The sequence below is a fragment of the Octopus bimaculoides genome, chromosome 3 (assembly GCF_046866305.1).
Source record: "Octopus bimaculoides isolate indiv1 chromosome 3, ASM4686630v1, whole genome shotgun sequence".
Lineage (NCBI taxonomy): Eukaryota > Metazoa > Mollusca > Cephalopoda > Octopoda > Octopodidae > Octopus > Octopus bimaculoides.
Genome location: NC_142930.1, coordinates 2,727,841 through 2,747,997, shown reverse-complemented (window position 1 = coordinate 2,747,997; position 20,157 = coordinate 2,727,841). Strand labels below are relative to the sequence as shown.

The window sequence follows — 20,157 nt, the reverse complement described above, 5'->3', positions numbered from 1 at the left end:
TTATTATTTAAAAGTCCTCTGAATGATATTTTTAAATAAATAAAGTGGAAATTATTTACGTTAAATTCTGTCCCTGACCTAGTGGAGTATTTCAAGTGTCACCTTACACCGTGTAGAGCCATGAAAATAGTTTTTAATATTTTGTAATTTTTAAACCAATTTGTTGAAGAAAAGCACAGATTGTCATTTTATTAACGATCAATTATATTTAATAGAATCGAATTACTGTGTTGGAAATATGAATCTTTCTATCTCAACTTCATTTATTTTTTAATGTCCAGGTAAGAACTTTCTCTTTTTATATATTTTTTCTCATCTGTCTTTTTTTTTTTGTATCGCTATTTTCAACCCTTATTTCTAAACGATCTCAGTGCATACACACACACACACACACATATATATATATATATATATATATATATATATATATATATATATATATATATATATATATATATAAATGTATGTATGTATCCCCTTCTCGTCTTCTATGATAGACGGAATACAAAATCAGTTCGTTTCACTTTCATTATAATTGATTTATCCTTGTTAATGTCCGTCTGCTGCTGTTCTATTGATTAGATCGTTGTCAGATTTATTCTTGTTGTATTCATTTTAACTGGCAACTTAAATAAATATTTAGTCAAAACACTTTATATTTGGTAAACAGAAATGCCAATACCTGTATTTTGAGGTCAGAGCAAATGACCCCAAACTGTATATTCCAACAGTATTAATAATGTATCTATGTGTGTACCTGCTTCTATACATCGATGATTTAGTATTTGATAATTAAATGTTTATTTTATTGCGTGCTGAAAACAGATATTTCGAGTTTAACTTTCACATAATTCGAACTTAAAAATACGAAGATCAGGATTCGATGTTACATCATTTTATTTGTATTTACTTAATAAATTTTATGTCCCGGCCCTAAATCCAGTATTTTTCGGAGTGGACGAAATCCCAAGTTTTTTTGTTTTTTTTTGTTTCCCGAAGTGTATGCAAGTGACGTAATTGAAAAGATGGCTTTCACCTGAAATCGAAACTCTCTCGCTAAGAGTTTACCTCTTACTCTAACGACTTTCTCAAAATCCTATCGAAATGAATAAATAAATTAGTGACACCCAAATTACCAACATCAACGAATGGAGTTTCTGCTTAATATTTGTAAAAAGTTGATAGGCCTATAAATGACAAGTTATTGTGGAAAAGAACAATTAAAAGATGTTTACAAGAAAAAAAAACTGACGAGACTCTCCCTCCCTCTCCCTCTCTCTCTCCCTCTCTCCCCCTTTTCTCTCCCCCCTCTCTCCCTTTTCTCTCCCCCCTCTCTCTCTCCCCCCCTCTCTCTCTCTTCCAGTAGCGTGGCTAGTGGGAGAAGGGAGCAATCTGCCCCGATGACACTTATGTACTTTTGGTCCTGCTGTATAAGCTTTTACAAGGGACGGTGAGCTGCGCAAACTCAAAGGCTGGTGGTACACTCTCTTGCTACACCACCCACGCTCTCTCTCTCTCTCTCTCTCTCTCTCACTCATCGTCGAGGTAGGTGTTGTGCCCCTAACCTTCATAAGGCTCTCCGTGACCAGTGAGTGAGCTCAATGTGGAAAAACAAACAGGAGGTAATTTATTACAAAACACATTGGTTTACATAGAAGCATGTTCTGCATTAAACTTTTATTTCAGTTGCACTGCTGCTGTCTTTAATGGAATCAGTAAAATACCTCAACAGATGCTTTGCAAAATATTCTGAAGCTCAAATCCCGTCAGCGAAATTTTTTTTTTCCCACAAGAGTTCCGGACCCAGTAATGAATTCATTTGCATACAGCCAATCAGAGCTCACCTTGACCTTGTTGTCAAGTGAACAAACACACTCTACCAAGTAAACTCAAGACGAAGAACGATGTTGTAAGTCGACTGATCGCCAAGTGATGCCTGATTTTGGAAGGAGACAAGTAATTAAATAGATTTGCTTCTATATACCTATTATCGGATTTTGTAAGGGCCCCATATGGCAAAGGTATGGATAGGGAAAATGTGGGTAGAGGGTGATGTGGTAGAAACCCTCTCGCTTTACTGTTTTACAAAGTAAACAACAACACAAATAACTACGCAGAGGTAGCCATGGTTGAAACAAGAACAAGAACAACAAGCATTCTTAAAAGAGAAAAGAAGCATGGTCATTCCTTACCCAAATGACCTCATCTTACTGCCCATCATTTTGTTATACGCTCATGAATTAGTTTGATAGTTGAGCTCTGATTGGCTGTATGCAAATGAGTTCATAACTGGGGTCCGGAACTCTCGTGGGAAAAAAATTTTGCATCCCGCCAAGGCTAAATTTCGATTTCACTGTTTTGATGTCAATGAGATAAGAAGCAGTCAAATACTGAAGCCTATCAAACTGACTAACCCCACCCCCACTCCACGGTGTCTCTGAAGGCGCATGGCTTAGTGATTAGGGCATTCGGCTCAAAATCGTAAGGTTGTGAGTTCATTTCCAGGCGACGTGTTGTGTCCTTGAGCAAGACACTTTATTTCATGTTGCTCCAGTTCACTCAGCTGGCAAAAATGAGCAGTACCTATATTTCAAAGGGCCAGCCTTGTCACACTGAATCTCCCTGAATTTAATTTATGGGTGTTTGTCGGGGTCTTAATGTCACTCAAACGCTCCGATACCCCCTAAAATCCAAGAGGACTAATAGTTCGACTAATGACTTTTCAGATGATATAAAAGCTTGCCACCATTATATACTAAGAAGATATTTTGACTATTTTTTTTGTTTTTTATGTGTGCATGTTAGTCTCATTTTCATAAAATGTGCTCAGCAGTCCGAGTTATGTAAGTGCAAACCCCAGAGCTTTATGGGTTAATAATGAATATACACATTGTTTGGTTCTGAGTGTCATGCATGTCCACAAGCACAAGCGTGGGTGTATGGTAAGAAGCTTGCTTCCCAGCCACATGGTTCAGGGTTCAGTCCCACTGCATGGTACCTTGAGTGTCTTCTATAATAGCCTCAGGCTGACCAAAGTCTTGTGAGTGGATTTTGTAGACAAACTGAAAGAAGCCCATCATATATATATATATATATATATATATATATATATGTATATATATATATCATCATCATCATCATCATCATTGTTTAACGGCCTCCTTCCACATTGGCCTGGGTTGGACAGTTTGACAGAAGTTGGCCTAGCAGAAGACTGCACCATACTTCTGTGTCTGTTTTGACGTGGTTTTTTATGGCTGGATGCCCTTCCTAACACCAACCACCCTGCAGAATGGATTAAGTGCTTTTTACATGGCACAAACACGGGCGAGGTCAGTTTTGGCAAGGTTTTTACACCTGGGTGCCCTTCCAAATGCCAACCACTTCACAATGTGGACTGGATGGTTTTTAAGTGGCACCAGCACTGGCATCACCAAGCAACTTGCAAGACAAGGAACTATGAGAGGGGTGGGGGCAGGTGATCTTCAGTCAGATGATGAATGATTAGTGCAATGATTCTCAACCATTTTTCATCTACAGACCCCTTTGATTCCTGTTTTACTCCTGTGGATCCTCAGAGCCATTCAATGTTTAAAAAAAAGATTCTGTTTTTAAAATTGAATAGTCTAAGAAATTGTATAAAAGATGAAAATATTTTGTGTTTTGTAGAAGTATAAGCAATTTATTGCAGATAAATTTCAACAACAAAATCTTATAAGGGACCCTGGTTGAGAAGCACTGGGTTAGAGTGTGACAGAGAGAGACAGAAACCGTGTCTTGCTGTAGAGGAGGTACATGGTTACCCAGCCAGAGAGAGAGAGAATATATATATAAAAAGCACCCACTACACTCTCGAAATGGTTGGCGTTAGGAAGGACATCCAGTTGTAGAAACATTACCACATCAGATTGGAGCCTGGAACGGCCTCCTGACTTGCCAGTCCCCAGTCAAACCGTCCAACCCATGCCATCATGGAAGACGGACGTTAAAGGGTGATGATAATGATGATGATGATATATATGTATATATATATATATATATATATATATATATATATATATATATATAAATATATGCATAATTATAACAAAGGCTTGGCTTGTGCCTCACCACGCACTGAAAAAAGATGTCAAAAGACACTATTACCTCTATAAGTTCTCCAAGAAAAATACACCACATTATAGGCTGGCAAAAGAAAGAAAATGAATTAAAACTTATATATATATATATATGTAAGTTTTAATATAAGTGTGTGTATCACAGTTTCCATCTAACAAATTACCTTACAAGGCATTGGCTGACCCGGAATTATAGCAGAAGACATTTGCCGAAGGTTCTCTTCCAGTAGCGTGGCTAGTGGGAGAAGGGAGCAATCTGCCCCGATGACACTTATGTACTTTTGGTCCTGAACCCAGAACCATGCGGTTGCAAAGCGGGATTCTTTACCACACAGCCATGGCCGTACCTGAATTAGTAAAACTTAAAAGAAAACTTTGTGACAAAATATATTCTGGTGCGTGTTCAGAACCCCCTCCCTCTCTCTTTTCTGAACAAGCGCCCCCTATATTCTTGGAGAAATGCATTTCAAGATTTCAATTATTTAAATTCCTCATGAGTTGAAGAAACGAAAGAAATTGTTGAAATATTTCAGCCACTTTCTCGCGAATGGGATACTCTCATATTCTTCTGTTTTCAGGTTTTCTTTATTCGTAGTTAAAATAAAGGAATATTGAGGACAAGCATAAAACTGAAGGCGTCGTAAAGAACCAGGCAGCTGTTCATTTTGGTTAGATTCCAATCGTGCGAACCAAACCAAATGTATTGCTTTCTGTTAACTCCGATGACTTGATAGGGGAGACGACTCTTGTATAGCTTTCTAAGTTATTTTTTTATCAGAGATACAAGTGGCCTTAACTTCAAAGCACCACGTTTGTTTACTCTCTTAGATGTTTCAGTCATTTGACTGCGGCCATGCTGGAGCACCGCTTTTAGTCGAGCAAATCGCCCCCAGGACTTATTAGAATGTATGTCTGTGTTGTTTCAAAGACAGGCAACATTGGGAACACCTTAACGACAGACCTGAAGAATTATTTTCAAAATTGTTTTATTTTAATATATGTTTAGGCGAAGGAGTGGCTGTGTGGTGTTCGTCCCCTCTTTGTAATGCCTTTATAGCAAATATTTATGAAATAAAGAAGCTTGCTTATGAACCACATGGTTCCGGGTTCAGTCCCACTGCGTGACACCTTGGGCAAGTGTCTTCTACGGTAGCCTCGGGCCGACCAAAGCCTTGTGAGTGGATTTGGTAGACGGAGACTGAAAGAAGCCCGTCGTATATATATATATGCGTGTGTGTGTGTGTGTGTGTGTATATATATATGTTTGTGTGTCTACGTTTGTCCCCTTAACATTGCTTGACAAACGATGCTGGTGTGTTTACGTCCCCGTAACTTAGCGGTTCGGCAAAAGAGACTGATAGAATAAGTACTAGGCTTACAAAGAATAAGCCCTGGGGTCGATTTGCTCGACTAAAGGCGGTGCTCCAGCATGGCCGCAGTCAAATGACTGAAACAAGTAAAAGAGTTTGTTTAATTTTGTACTTCATTTTTTCGCTTTTTTCTGCAGATACTAAAGAATTGAAATGGCAAACCCGTATTCTATGATACCTCAGCCTCCACCGCCACCACCACCACCACTCCCCGCATCTTACTACAATGGTAACCAAGTGCAGTGTTCTCCCTCATTCTCCAGCATCAGTGATGGTGACAACAACCAGGACACGTCCTCGAAACCTAAAGTTTCCTGTTTTAAAACCCATTCTTGTAAGTTCACTTAATTAATTGTTAATTATATTGGTTAAATTGAGAAGGAACCAGACTAGATAAATGGTTGGGCCACATCACTCTGGAAGGAGCCTAGGGTCAGATTCCCAGTTTGCCTAACGTATATACATGTTCCTCCCTGGACAGGACACTGGTCCATCACAGGGTTCCTCATTCTGACCAGCTGAGTGGACCGGAGCAATGTGGAGTGAAGTGTCTTACTCAAGAAGACAATGCATCACTCAGCCCTAGAATTGAAACCACAATCTTACAATCATGAGTTCAGCACCCTAACCACTAAGCCATGGGCTCCACAGATTAAATAAATGTCTTACTATATTTCATCTCGTCTCTCTTAGGTTTGGTTTCAAATTCTCCTTGAGATAGACATAGTCTTCTATCTTCTCGGGGCTCAATGTATTACAGCATTTTACTGGAATTTAATATTCTGTTGCCTACATCTTTCGTAGCCTTGTTCTAAAATATGACATCATTATTTTAGGAAGTTTTTTTTTCACCAAATTTCTATTAGTCATCAATTTTCTAAATATTTAAATGGTTTGAATGATCCTAAATTTTAATTTTAATCATCAATCTTTTGTATCATTAACCTTGCTTTATAAGTCATCATAATTCATTATTGTTTTAGCTTTAACTTTATCATTAGCTTCTTTTTCTTAATTACTATTGGCTTGGCTGTATGGTTGAGAAACTTGCTTCAGAACCACATGGTTTCGGATTCAATCCTGCTGTGTGGCACTTTGAGCAAGTGCCTTCTGCTATAGCCCCAGGCAACCAAAGCCTTGTGAGTGGATTTGGTAGACAGAAACTGAAAGAAGCCCATCGTGTGTGTGTATCCTTGTCTTGACATTGTGTGATGGTTGTAAATGAATGCCACTGTTATACAAGCAGTGTCATTCATTTACAATTTTGTGTGAAAAACATGTCTGGCCATGGAGAAATATAATCTTGCTTGGAGACAGGTAAGGATTGGTGACAGGAAGGGCATCCAGTTGTAGAAAATCTGCCACAACAAATTCCATCTGACTCATGCAAGCATGGAAAAGCAGATGTTAGAATGATGATGATAATGAAAAGGAGGAGGAGGAGGATTATACTACTCGAGCAGTATTCTTTTTCAAGTCTAGCCCTTATTATATTGGTTTCTTTTGCTGAACCACTAAGTTACAGGGTTGTAAACACAACAACACCAGTTATCAAGTAGTAGTGGGTGACAAGTATAGACACAAAGACACACATGCATATATATATATATATATATATATATATATATATATATATATACGTATCAAAAGGATGTGTCATAATACTATTCCACATATACAAAAACAGCCATACCAACAATTCAACATACCTCCATCATCAGCTGCCCCACAGATATCATTATGGTTTCGACACCTGGACAGTACCATTCAATCTGGTGGTGTCAACAGCACTAAAAGAAGTGTTGTTTGGGAACAAACATACCAAAAAACAAAGCAACTATCAAACACATTTACCCTATATACAACAATATTCAATCTAAATATAGGCAGGATTAAACACTAACTTTAAAATTAAACTACAACAAAGAAACACATTAATCCACGTACATCTGTATCGGTATTAACAGTTAACCTACAATAACTAAATTATATACTAAATAGCGACCAATCTTTAAGTCCATACAAATAATAATCCCGTGGATTTTGTAGACGGAAACTGAAAGAAGCCCATCATATATATATATATATATATATATATATATATATATATATATATATATATATATATATATATATATGTGTGTGTATATATATGTATGTGTGTATTTGTGTGTGTGTGTCCCCACCATCGCTTGACAACCAATGTTGGTGTGTTTACGTCCCCGTAACTTAGCAGTTCGGCAGAGGAGGCTGATATAAGTACTAGGCTTACAAAGAATAATTCTTGGTGTCAATTTGCCCGACTAAAGGCGGTGCTCCAGCATGGCAACAGTCAAATGACTGAAATAAATAAAAGAAATATATATATATATATATATATATATATATATATATACGACCATTTTGAGCGTGGCCGTTGCCAGTACTGCCTGACTGGCTCCTGTAGGATTTTCGAGCGAGATCGTTGCCAGTGCCCCTGGACTGGCTTGTGCGGGTGGCACATAAAAGACACCATTTCGAGCGTGGCCGTTTTCGTGCAGGTGACACGTAAAAGCACCCACTACACTCTCTGAGTGGTTGGCGTTAGGAAGGGCATCCAGCTGTAGAAACTCTGCCAAATCAGACTGGAGCCTGGTGTTGCCATCCGGTTTCACCAGTCCTCAGTCAAATCGTCCAACCCATGCTAGCATGGAAAGCGGACGTTAAACGATGATGATGATGATGATGATGATGATGATGATGACAGGCATCATTCAGTTTCCATCTGCCAAACCCACTCTCAAAGCTTCAGTCAGCCCAAGGCTATAGTAAATGACACTTGCTTGAGTGTGCCATGCAGTGGGACTGAACCCCAAACCACATGGCTGGAAAGCATACTTCTTACCCCACAGCCATGCTATTTTTGCCTTGTATGTTTTCCTTTATGTCTGTATGATTTTACTGGTCTGATTTGATAATGGTGTACGTTTAAATAACATGTTGGTATTTTTATGTTTCAGCTAAATGCAAGCAAAAAGAAATGCAGTTTCACCTGGTCGGTGCCATAGAATCTGGCAATTTGGTACAAGTTCAAAAACTGGTGAATAATGGAGTAAATATTGACTGCATCATTCTGTTAGTAAAAACACCATTAATTCATGCAATGGAACAGGGCCAAGAACATATTGCAAGTTTTTTAATTTCTTCTGGTGCCAACACCAATAAAGCTGAACGAAACGCTTGGTTTCGTCATCCTCTTCATACTGCTGTCTTTAAAAACATGTATAATATTGTACTGAAGCTTCTGGTTTATGGCGCTGTTATAGAAGCCCAAGATGGTAATGGTATGACACCTCTCACTTATTCTGCTATTTATGGAAATTCAGAAATTACTAAGTTACTCATTTCATATGGCGCCAATTTAAACCATGAAGATTTTGTCAACAGAATAGCTCTTCATTTTGCTGCAGAACGGAATTTACTTGACATCGCCGACGCCCTCATCAGACTTGGATCCAATATTGACCATCAAGACAAATATGGTTGGAGTCCATTATTTGGTGCTGTGATGTACAATCACATAGAAATGGTACAGTTGTTGTTGTCACGCCGAGCCAATGTCCATCTTCTTGATTATGGTGGAGATGGTATCATGCACTTAGCATGCTCACGTTTCCGGCGTGAGAAAGTCTTTGTTGTATTGTCCACTTCTGAAGATTTGTACAAGAGAAAACGAAGAATCCCCACCCTCAGTTTCCAGAATCTCTGTGTAAAATTCCGTGGTAGCAACATCGACATCATTCACTGCTTGATTGATGCTGGTGCCAGTGTACGTCTGTGCAACTATGAAGGACTAACTCCACTTGATCTCTGCAAAGAACAGAATGTTATGAAGAGTCTGGTGTCTGTTGGGAGTCCAATAGATCCTGGATGGATCCAGTCTGCGACATTGTGTTCCGAATCGGGAGAAAACACTGAAATTATTACTTGGCTGTTGGAGCAATTCCAGTTACAACAGCGCTTGATCTTTGCCTGTAAAGTGGCAATCAGGCGCTATCTTTCATTTACAGGATGTATCTCTGCCGCTATTCAAAAACTGCCGCTGCCAAATGCCATGAAAGATTTTCTCCAGCAAGTTTATTAACTTATTTCAAATTTTTTACACTATTATTCTGTTTGTTTCTGGATGTAGTTTTAGAATTTTGGGTATATATATATAATATATATATATACACATGCACATATATATATGTATATATATATGTGTGTGTGTGTGTATATATATTAATATATACACCTGTGTGTGTGTATATATATATATATATATATATATACCTGCATATAGATAGTTAGATAAATAAGCATACATGTATATATGTATATGTATATACATACATGTATATGTATTAAAGTGTTAAGCGCTTATGCTATGCAGATTAGTCGTCCCAGCTCTTTGGAGATGCTAGGTTTGATGTGTGTCTAAATAGATTGGGTCACTTCTTTCTCTGGGATCGGTCAAGTGATGCAGGATCCTGATGAGACTCGAATAAGGGTCAAAAATCAATTAAGGATTCATCATTGTTTTCAATCTGCAGAGGAATAGGTGAATTTCATATATCCACCACTATGTAATATTATGGATATTAAATATAATATTATATTTATCAAATAATAGAGATATTGTGTAAAATGCTATGATATCACACTTTTATAGAATTCCCAGCTTTAAATGTTCAATTTTTAAAATATAACATAATAGAGGAAATTAGTTCTAACTAACTTCACTTTTCAATACAGTTTCTTTGGAGATTTTCTTGTAGTTTTTCACTTTGATCTGAAGTTCCATATTGATAATATTGAACTAGAATTGCGAGGATCAAATCCAAAGAATTCAAAACTACTGTAATTGGAATTCAGTTTTTGAAAACAAAAAACAATGAAATTTTTCTCTCAATTCAAATTTTATATTTATTTATTGAACCAAACTTAGAATTTCAATGTCAGTTTTTAAAAAAATTTCATTTCTCTTTGATATCTCCCTCCTTTTTTCTTCTTTTTCTTTCTCTTCTATGCCTTTTTTTCTTTTTTCCTTTCACAGATTCTAGTTTATGAAGAAAATTTTCAGTTTTTTTCCAAAATAAATATATTTTGACAGAATTAGTACAGATTGGTTATTTCTGTTGAAAATATGTTTATTTATAAATCAATAACTAAGCATGTTTTTGACAGCAGTTTCAATCATTATTTTAACATAGGCTTTCTCATCAATTCTTTTGCCCCCAAAACATTTATTTATAAATAAATGCATTTTAAGAAAATTAAAATAGATTTATATATTTATATACATAAATATTTTTATCAACCAAGAATTATTGTAATACATCATTATAGATTGTTTTAACACATGGTTGTTTATTAACCAAATTACATTTATTTATATATTTATAAATTTATAAACAAATCTATTTTCACAGAATTGGACAAAGAGATTTTCAATTTAGCACAGATGTATCTTTTCAAAAATGGATTCATTTCTATATTTATCTATCAATCAGTATTTTCTTGTTGAGGAAAGCTTTTAAACATTTTTACCATTAACCCCACCAATTAATTTATTCTGTGCTTTTAATTAACTAATTTCTTGATCTCTGATCACTAACCCCATTACACATTGTTACAGCATAAATATTATATTATAACTGTGAATATTTTTCTACCATCCAAAAGCACATCTTTATAAAAAGTATGAATGTTGTTTTGGTTTTCTCATAAAAATCTCAGGTTTCACACTTTTGTAGGAAACAATTTATTTCATTTCTTTTTCCCCAACTTTTGAGTATTTTTTTTTCCATTTCTCTTTTATACATAATTTATTTATTTATTAATGACCTCAGAAATCATGTTGAATACATTAATTTCATACATAACACGACCCTCCTAACCTGGGTTATGAACCCACATTTGTGCTCACCTGTGGGTGGAATGGATGAGTACAGACCCTAGTCTATGTTTTTAATGGCAGTTGCTACACTCACTCACACACACACACACATACACACACACAATTTCAAGCATCATGGAATTGTCTGGAAAATTGCAATGAAATTCTGATTCCTTCTCTCATCTCAAACAGATCCTAAAGTTGTCTTTCATTTCTCATATCAACCAAATTGATGAGATGTCACAATCACACTGGACAAGACCCTAGTCTCCCTCTACAACTGACCTCACTGACATCCCGGTACCTGTAGTCTTGTCTTAAACTATAGTTTATCTGCTTTGCTCAATTTCACAATGCAATATTTGTTGTAGAAGAACTGGAACTTGTCATTGAACCATTTACCAAGTCTTTAATTCATTCTTTCTTGTAAATTGTGGCTGAACTTCTGCTACAGAATCAATGAGTTTTGCTAATTTGTTGTTGATATCCCGAAAAGTGCAGATAAAGTTAAGTTAGACCCTGCCTGTTCTGGATTCTGTAGACATCACATCTTTGCGTTTGTTGACAGATGAGTATGTCAGTAAAATAAAATGCAGTTGATGCAGATCTGGCTATGTGATTAAGAAGATCTCTTTGTATCCACATGGTCTTGGGTTCAGTCCCACTATGCACCACCTTCTACTATAGCCTTGGGCCAACTAATGCTTTGCAAGTGAATTTGGCTTGCAGAAACTCTGCGGAAGCATGGCCACAGTTCAATGACTGAAACAAGTAAAAGATAATGGTAAGAGTTATTTTGATTAATTCCGTCCACCCTGAATTTATTTGGGGCCATATTGGACAGCAGTATAGGGGACAACTTGGAAATCAGTGGAATAAATTATTTTGACATTTTCCAGTTCTGTTTTCAAATTCTGCAGGACTGACTGATACAATATTCCAAATTGACTTGATGTCTGAAGGTTCAAATCTCTGTATTTCCATCCTTGGCATGACACTTTGTCCAAATTACAAAAACCACTTAAATTTCAATAGTTTTAAACATTTATCTGTAAACGTACACCGAGGAGAGACATAATTTACTGTCACCAGTGGTGGGAGCACTGGTGTTCTGTTGAATTGCAGTGTTGAGTTCTTTAGGAAAGAAACTCTCCTAAAGTTAATAGGGCTGATCACCCATTGATGGATACCTTATTACATATCTCTGTGTAAAGGCTTCTTGTATGCTGACATATCAAATCTCTCTTTGAGACATCAGAATCGTTTGCACACCAAACCTAGCGGTATTTCTTCTGGCGCTTTATGTTCTGACTTCAAATTTTGCCAAGGTTGACTTTGCCTTTCATCCTTTCAAGGTCAATCAAATAAAGTATCAATCAAGTCCTGAACTCGATTTAATCAACTTGCACCTTCCCCTCAAAATTACTGGATTGTGCCTAAATTTGAAACAATTTTTACATCATCATTTATATTATTATTATTATTATTATTATTATTATTATTATTATGGCAGCGAGCTGGCAGAATCGTTAGCACGCTGGACGAAATGCTTAGCAGTATTTCACCCATAGCTACGTTTTGAGTTCAAATTCCACCAAGGTCGACTTTACCTTTCATCCTTTTGGGGGTCAATCAAATAAGTACCAGTCGAACACTGGGGGGTCAATATAATCAACTCATCCCCCTTCCTAAAAATTGCTACCCTTGTGGCAAAATTTGAGACCATTATTATTATTGTTATTATCATTTGTTGTTGTTGTTGTTGTTGTTGTTGTTTCAAACCAGATCTAATTTGGATTATTACAAACAGGATCTTGTTAATGATTCCTTCTAACCTAAATCCTTAATTGTTAACTCAATCTCATTGATTTATTTGTTTTATATATATATATATATATATATATATATATATATATATATGATGTGTGTGTGTTTAGAGAGAGAGATGTGTATGTGTGTAAAGAGGAGAAGAGATAGATGTATGTGTGTGTGTAGAGAGAGAGAGAGAGAGAGAGAGACGTATGTGTATGTATATATGTACATGTGTGTGTGTGTGCATGAATGCGTGTAGCTGTTTGACTTCATTTAGACTGCTATCAAGCACCAATAGTTAGATGCCCCAGAACTGGAGAGGTTGATAAAGTTAATATTTCTCTCAAGCTTTTGGATGTTGACAGCTGTATGGAAAAGATGGGCCAGGAGTTAATTCCAGGGATCTGATATTCTGGGAAGTAGAAATAATCAATGCAGATATTGCAGTGTCTGGGATGAACATAATATGTGTGACGAGAAGAAGGAAACTGAAGGAGTCCAAGATAGATGTGCAATGTGTCACAGAACTATCCAACTCTGTTTTGCAATGGCTGTTAGTGTCTGTGAGGGGAATATTGGAATGTGTTAGCAAGAAATTTCATGCTAAACTGTTGGCAAAGCAGGAATGTTGGGACTCCCATTTCTTCATTGCCAAAGGGCTAATATCATTAATAGGGCTAATTGATTAATGAAGAAAGTTCAATGAGCAAAACTTCATTGCTTCTCAATCTTCTCTGTGGAATAACAAACTGACATTTTTATATATGTGTGTGTATTGCCATGTAGCATGGTTGTTCGTACACATGCATCATGCAGTCTACCTTTTACTCTGAGCGAGAGGCCCTTTGTCACCAGCAGATATGTATATATGTATGTATATATATATATATATATATATATATATATATATATATATATATATATATATATATATATATATATATATATAAAAGGTAGACTGTATGATGCATGTGTATGAACAGCCATGCTACATGGCAGTGAAACATGGGCCATGACTGCTGAGGACATGCGTACGCTTGCAAGGAATGAAGCTAGTATGCTCTGCTGGATGTATAATGTCAGTGTGCATACACGACCGAGTGTAAGTGCTCTGAGAGAAAAGCTGGCAAGAGCAGAGACTGAGAAGAGAGCTGTGGAAAGCATAAAAACAAATGCCAAAGCTTTCTTCTGTAAATTTGCAAAGGAAGAAACAGCCAGGATAGAATATAAAATAGGACCATTGTTCCAAGCAAATGACTCACTGACAGCAGACTCAGCGAACAATTTAAAAGTGTCTTCACTTCCCCCTTTGGACACATGGAGATAACAAAATCTGACTGAATTCTTTGATATTGCAGCTCTAAAAAAGGAGGCGCCAGCCATCAATTGCATCAACATTGAGGAAACAGATGTAACAGTAGCCATAGATGAAATGAGCTCCTGCTCCACTACTGGTCGTGATGGCTTCCCAGCTATTCTCTGAAAGTCATGTAAGCAGGCTTTAGTGAAACCACTTCAGATACTTTTCCAAAGTTTGCTTGCAAGTGGTATACTTCCTAAAAAGCTGAAAGAAGGCATTATACGCCCCGTCCACAAAGGTGGATGCAGAGCAGAGGACTACTGGACTACTTTTCCCAGTTATGGTCACCACATAGTGCCAAACTAACAGCGGAGCTTGAATCTGTCCAATGCCATTACACTAAAAAGATTGAAACAGTGCAGTGGATGGGCTACAGGGACAGGCTGAGAAAACTACAGCTCTACTCCTTGGAGTGAAGGCGTGACAGATACGCAGTAATATAGATATGGAAAATCCTAGAAGGGCCAGTACCTAACTTTGGCATTGAGTGTTATACAAATGCCAGAACTGGCTGCCATTGCATTGTACCAAAGGTACCATCTACTCCATCTGAATTCAGGACCAGGTATTGCAATAGTCTAGGGTTCAAAAGCCCACAGCTTTTCAATGCCCTGCCACAAAAATTAAGATATTTGGTTAGGGTGGAAATAGTTGTCTTCAAAAAGGAATTAGACATCCTCCTCTCCACAATGCCGGATGAACCAACAGCTCGACATGAGGTACAAACGAGGGCTGCGGAACCAAACTCAGTTATACATCAGATGTACCAACAGCTGGTAAAAAGGCCCACACTGAAGTGGTGAAATGAAACATGCAGCCTGAAGAAGTCAGAAAGACCATGGTGGTGCTCCAGTATGACCACAGCCACATGGCTGAAACTAGTAAAAGTGTATATATATGTATATGTGTGTGTGTGTGTGTGATGGCCTATTGGTTAGAGTGTTGTACTCATGATTTCTAGGTCATGGGTTCGATTTTCACACCAAGCAACACATTGTGTTTTTGAGCAAAACACTTCATTCCCCATTGCTGCAGTCCACTCATCTGTAAAAGGGTCACCCTGCGACAGAATAGCCTTCCGATCAGGGGTGTGGGGGGTATCGGCCTGGTCACCCAGCAGCCAGCAGGATGGCATCATTGAAGAGCTAAAACCTATGTGAAGCACATTGTGACCAGTGAGGTACAACAGCATCTGATAGTCTGGTCAATACACCATGATATACTGTGATGATGGCTGTCCCCTCGTTATCAAGTATGGCCATTGCACAAAGCTTAACTTAACGGTGCTGTGATCGAATGTGACTTTTTAGCCCAGCCAAAGATCTACAATGTCTTGCACAGAGTTGGCATCGAAAACCTTTACTGGCAATAGCTGGCTGTTGTTGTAATTGGGCTCCATGTACCTTTGCGTGTCGTTTAAGTCCTCCGGCTGAATCACACTCCCTTGCACATGCCCGACAGACAGGATTAGTGTGGTGTGTAGCATCATCACCAGCGGCCTGGTGGTCAATCATCGGTCTTGCTTTATGACTACGAAGATGACTCATGAGTCCAGTTTTACTGAGGCAGGGTCTTGCACAGACACTGCATGTCAGTGTCATAGGAAGACCCTTACCATTTGGAAGTGCAACAACAAGGCACTGCCTGACATCCCTCCTTAATTTCTCATGTGCAATTCGTGATTTCTCAAAAATAGTTGTCCCCTCATGCACAATCCTTCTCCACCTGCCATGGTCAGTAGCTATGCCTTCCCACGTGTTAGGAGAGATGTTGGCATCTCTCAAGGAAGCCTTCAGCAAGTCTTTATATCTCTTTTTTGGTTTGGTGGAGGTCGTTCTCCTTTAGCTAACTCTCGATAAAAGAATTGTTTTGGCATCCTTGAATCTTTCATCCTGACCAGATGACCACTCCATCAGATATACTGTGATACATACCTACCTACATGCATACATATATATAGATATAGATATATATATATATATATATATATCAGGCACGTGTTGTCAGTAATTACTCAGGGTAGGCAGTTGATAGGCCTTTATGTAGTAAAACACACAAAAAATATGCGAAACCCAGGCGCACGACTGAGTTGAAGACAGATTTATTTCTGCCTTTATAGTGTGTGTACCACAGCAGTTCTATGCGTAGCTTAGATACTGAGATTGAAAGGCAGGGGTGAATTATGCCTCCCTAATCTACCAAAAAAATTTAATATTTTGCATTTTATGCAGAGTAATCAGAGTAACCTTCATAATTTTATTGAATTAGGTGAATATTTCGTCATAAAAGGAAAATGTTGTTATTGATCTATTTTATTCAGGGTAGGCACTGCCTACCTTGCCTATCCAGGTGGCACATCCCTGGTATGTGTGTGTGTGTGTGTGTAAATGTATACACCAATGCATATCATTAACTTTATAATTTAGGTAAATTTATAAAATATATTTCTCCAGAATATCTTTATGAAGCTATATTTTTTAAAATGCATTTTACTATGCAGAGGCCTTTCGAAAGTTAGTTTAAACAGATTTGGGGTGAATTTTAAGCACACATATCTATTTTCTAAATTTACTAATATTTTGGCTTTGTGATTATAATTATAATTAAAAATATGGAATTAATTATAGCTAATGTATTATCTGTTCTTGTTGTATCAATGTTGAAATGATTAAAGACTATGATTAACTTCAACCCTATTAATTCATATTCATTATTCAATCAGTCAAATGTATCCTCTAAAGCTTTTGTGATGGATTCTCTACAATTTCTTTCTTTTCTCATTCTGAAATATTCACTAAATTCCCAAAATTAAGTAGGACAACATTGTTTTTTTTTGTCTTTATAATTTTGTTAAATAAGATCTTGTAAAGAATTTATCAATTTTATTCCAATTTTTTTAGTTTGTCATTGTTTACTTTCAGAAATGGTGGGTGGGTAAAATTTATGCATAACCATGACATTACCTTTATTTGCCCCGTTTTTCTGTTTTTTTTTTTTTTTTTTTTTTTTTTTTACGTAAGAATTAAAACCCAAATTTAATGCCATTTATCATGAACCATGACATCTATCGTCTGTGAGAATGCTTTGAAAAATCTTGCCTGGATTGATTTAATGTTACTGAAATGAAAATTTTCACAAATTAAAAAAACCGAGATTTTATTTTCGGATGTTTTATTATTTCAACAATAGAAAATTTATCCTTATTAAGCGAAACGAACTGGATGTTTTTGCTCTTTTAGATTCAGGGTTAGCGTAACCCTCCCCCCACTGCTCGTATTTACTGTGGTCAGCTGGCAGAATCGTGGATGTGTTGGACGAATGTGCTTCACAGCAGTTCTTCCAGCTCTTTACTTTTCTGAGTTCAAATCATACCAAGGTCAGCTTTTGTTTTAATCCTTTTGGGGTGTCCACAAAACAAGTCCCAGTTGAGCACTGGTATTAATGGTAACAACTTGGGCCCTTCGCTAAACTTACTGACCTTGTACCAAAATTAGAAAGAATTATTACAAACTTGATTTTGAAGACACTTATTTTGTTTCCTAGTCCTGCCCCACCCCCACATTTCCCCGCTTTGTGTCAAGTTTATGGTGAATAAACATGATGTTTTGACCTCCAGAGGTTAAAGCTATTGTAATAACGTCTCAGGATTATTTCAGCTTTATGGTTAGAGCTTTAGTTTAATATCAAAGTTATGTCGTTTTTGTTAGCTTTTCGTACTTCTCTGTTTTTATAAAATTTTTATAAATTCTGAAACAACAGACCTGCCAATGAAGAACTAACATGGAATAAGACTTTGTTGTTTTTTTTTGTTTTATATTTTAATAAATTATATTGATTTATTCAACTTCTATTTCCCGCTTGTATTTTTAAGAATCAAACGTAATCTGATGGTTTGTCATCAGTCACATCCTTAATGCCATTTTTTTTCTTTGTTGAATGTTTAAATGTTTTTAAATGTTTCTTTATTTATTTATTTTTTGAAGTTGAATAAAAGCTTGTTTACTTTGTTGACGATTTACTTTAAATTTGTTTGTAAATTAATTAATTAATTGTCAATGAGTTTTGCAATGGAATAAAGAGACACTAACATTTACTATTGAAGTTATCTTAGCAGATAAGTTTATTGTTAAAAAATGTCTGGATTCATTTTGTAAATTCTTTTTAGTCATCATATGTGTTTGTGTGTGTGTGTGTGTGTGTGTGTGTGTGTGTGTGTGTGTGAGAATCATCAAGATGTCATTTCTGAACTCTTCCACCACGAGCTCACATTTCCCTCTCTCCCTCTCTCTCTCAATGGGTAACCTTCAGCAACACACCTACTCCTGTCCCCTGTATCAAGAGTTTCTTATCCTTCCAGTCTATCCCTCCCCCATTCAAGCAGAGTGGGTGGTGGGGTAGACTGGAATAATAATAATAATAATAATAATAATAATAATAATAACATACCTTAGTAATGAGAACCCAGGTTCAAAATTTCCCCAAGACACCTGATGAAGGCTGGAGGGTATATCAGCTGAAACGTGTTAACAACAAACAAGATGAGGACAAATATCCGTCAAATGTAAATAATCTAGATTAGTTTGACCTCTAATCTGGTATTTGTCTGTTCTATGCTTATATTTGCATCTTCTCACTCAGAAAGAGAGAGAGAGATAATGAAATAACGTAATAGAGCAATTTCTAACATTGGACGTTCTCTGAATACAATTATCACTTATTGTTCTTGCTGGGCCTTTCAATAAACGTTTATTGCTAGAGGAGAGCAAGTTCATTGATCTGCAGGCTTTCAACATCAAGACTATATATTGGGTTGTACCATATTGAATCCCTTAGGAAGAAGGAGGCACACAAAGGTTTATGTAATAATTGGGCTGAGCAAATGAAAGCCAGGTATAATAACATGTGCATCAGGGATCTGTGTTGTCACCATTGTTGTTAGCAATAGTGGTTGGTGTGGCGACAGAGAGTGCAAGAGAGGGATTGATAATGGCGATACTGTATGTGGATGGCCTTGTTCTGATGAGTGAGAAATAGATTTATTGTAGATGTACGGAAATAAAGAAGGTGACCCTCAAGACTGGCAAGAAAGTTCGTTTGTGGAAGATGTGAGAAAGGAGCTGGAGGGCTGGAAGAACCAGTGGAAACGGTGAGAGGGTTTTGTTATTTGGGAGAAAGGGTGGATGTGAAGCAGCTGTGACAGCAAGAGCGAGACTTGACTGGGTGAAGTTCAGGGAATGTGGAGCATTGTTATGTGGGGAAAGGTTCTCATTGAAGAAGAAGGGACCAGTCCCTTCTTACGTAAAACTTCAGACCTTGTGCCTAGAGTATGCTTAGCAGTGTTTCGCCCATCGCTACATTCTTAGTTCAAATTCTGCTGAGGTCGACTTTGCTTTTCATCTTTTCAGGGTCAATGACATAAGTACCAGTGAAATTCTTGGCTCGATGTACTCAACTAGTCCCCTCCCCCACAATTTCAGACCTTGTGCCTTCAGTATAAAGATTTATTATTATTATCATCATCATTATTATTATTAATGATAATAGTAATAATAATAATTATAATAAGGCGAGCCTGCA

General features: G+C 37.0%; 1 protein-coding gene across 2 annotated transcripts; it reads left to right on the top strand.

Annotated features, from left to right (window-relative positions):
• Positions 1–38: 38 nt before the first annotated feature.
• On the top strand, positions 39–18,587 carry LOC106867343 (uncharacterized). 2 transcript variants are annotated; one of them, XM_014912191.3, is made up of 3 exons: positions 39–281; positions 5,626–5,822; positions 8,488–18,587. In XM_014912191.3, the coding sequence occupies exons 2-3, from the start codon at positions 5,642–5,644 to the stop codon at positions 9,609–9,611; spliced, it is 1,305 nt and encodes a 434-aa protein (XP_014767677.1). In that variant the 5' UTR covers positions 39–281; positions 5,626–5,641; the 3' UTR covers positions 9,612–18,587. The 2 variants fall into 2 exon arrangements, with proteins under 2 accessions (XP_014767677.1, XP_014767678.1); XM_014912192.3 differs by lacking the exon at positions 39–281 and adding an exon at positions 1,406–1,622.
• Positions 18,588–20,157: the final 1,570 nt, after the last annotated feature.

Excerpts from the sequence above, each read along its gene's own strand:
- LOC106867343 (XM_014912191.3), top strand. The coding sequence starts at position 5,642 with ATGGCAAACCCGTATTCTATGATACCTCAGCCTCCACCGCCACCACCA. Across the intron at positions 5,823-8,487 it reads CTGTTTTAAAACCCATTCTT|CTAAATGCAAGCAAAAAGAA; the intron begins GTAAGTTCACTT and ends TTTATGTTTCAG.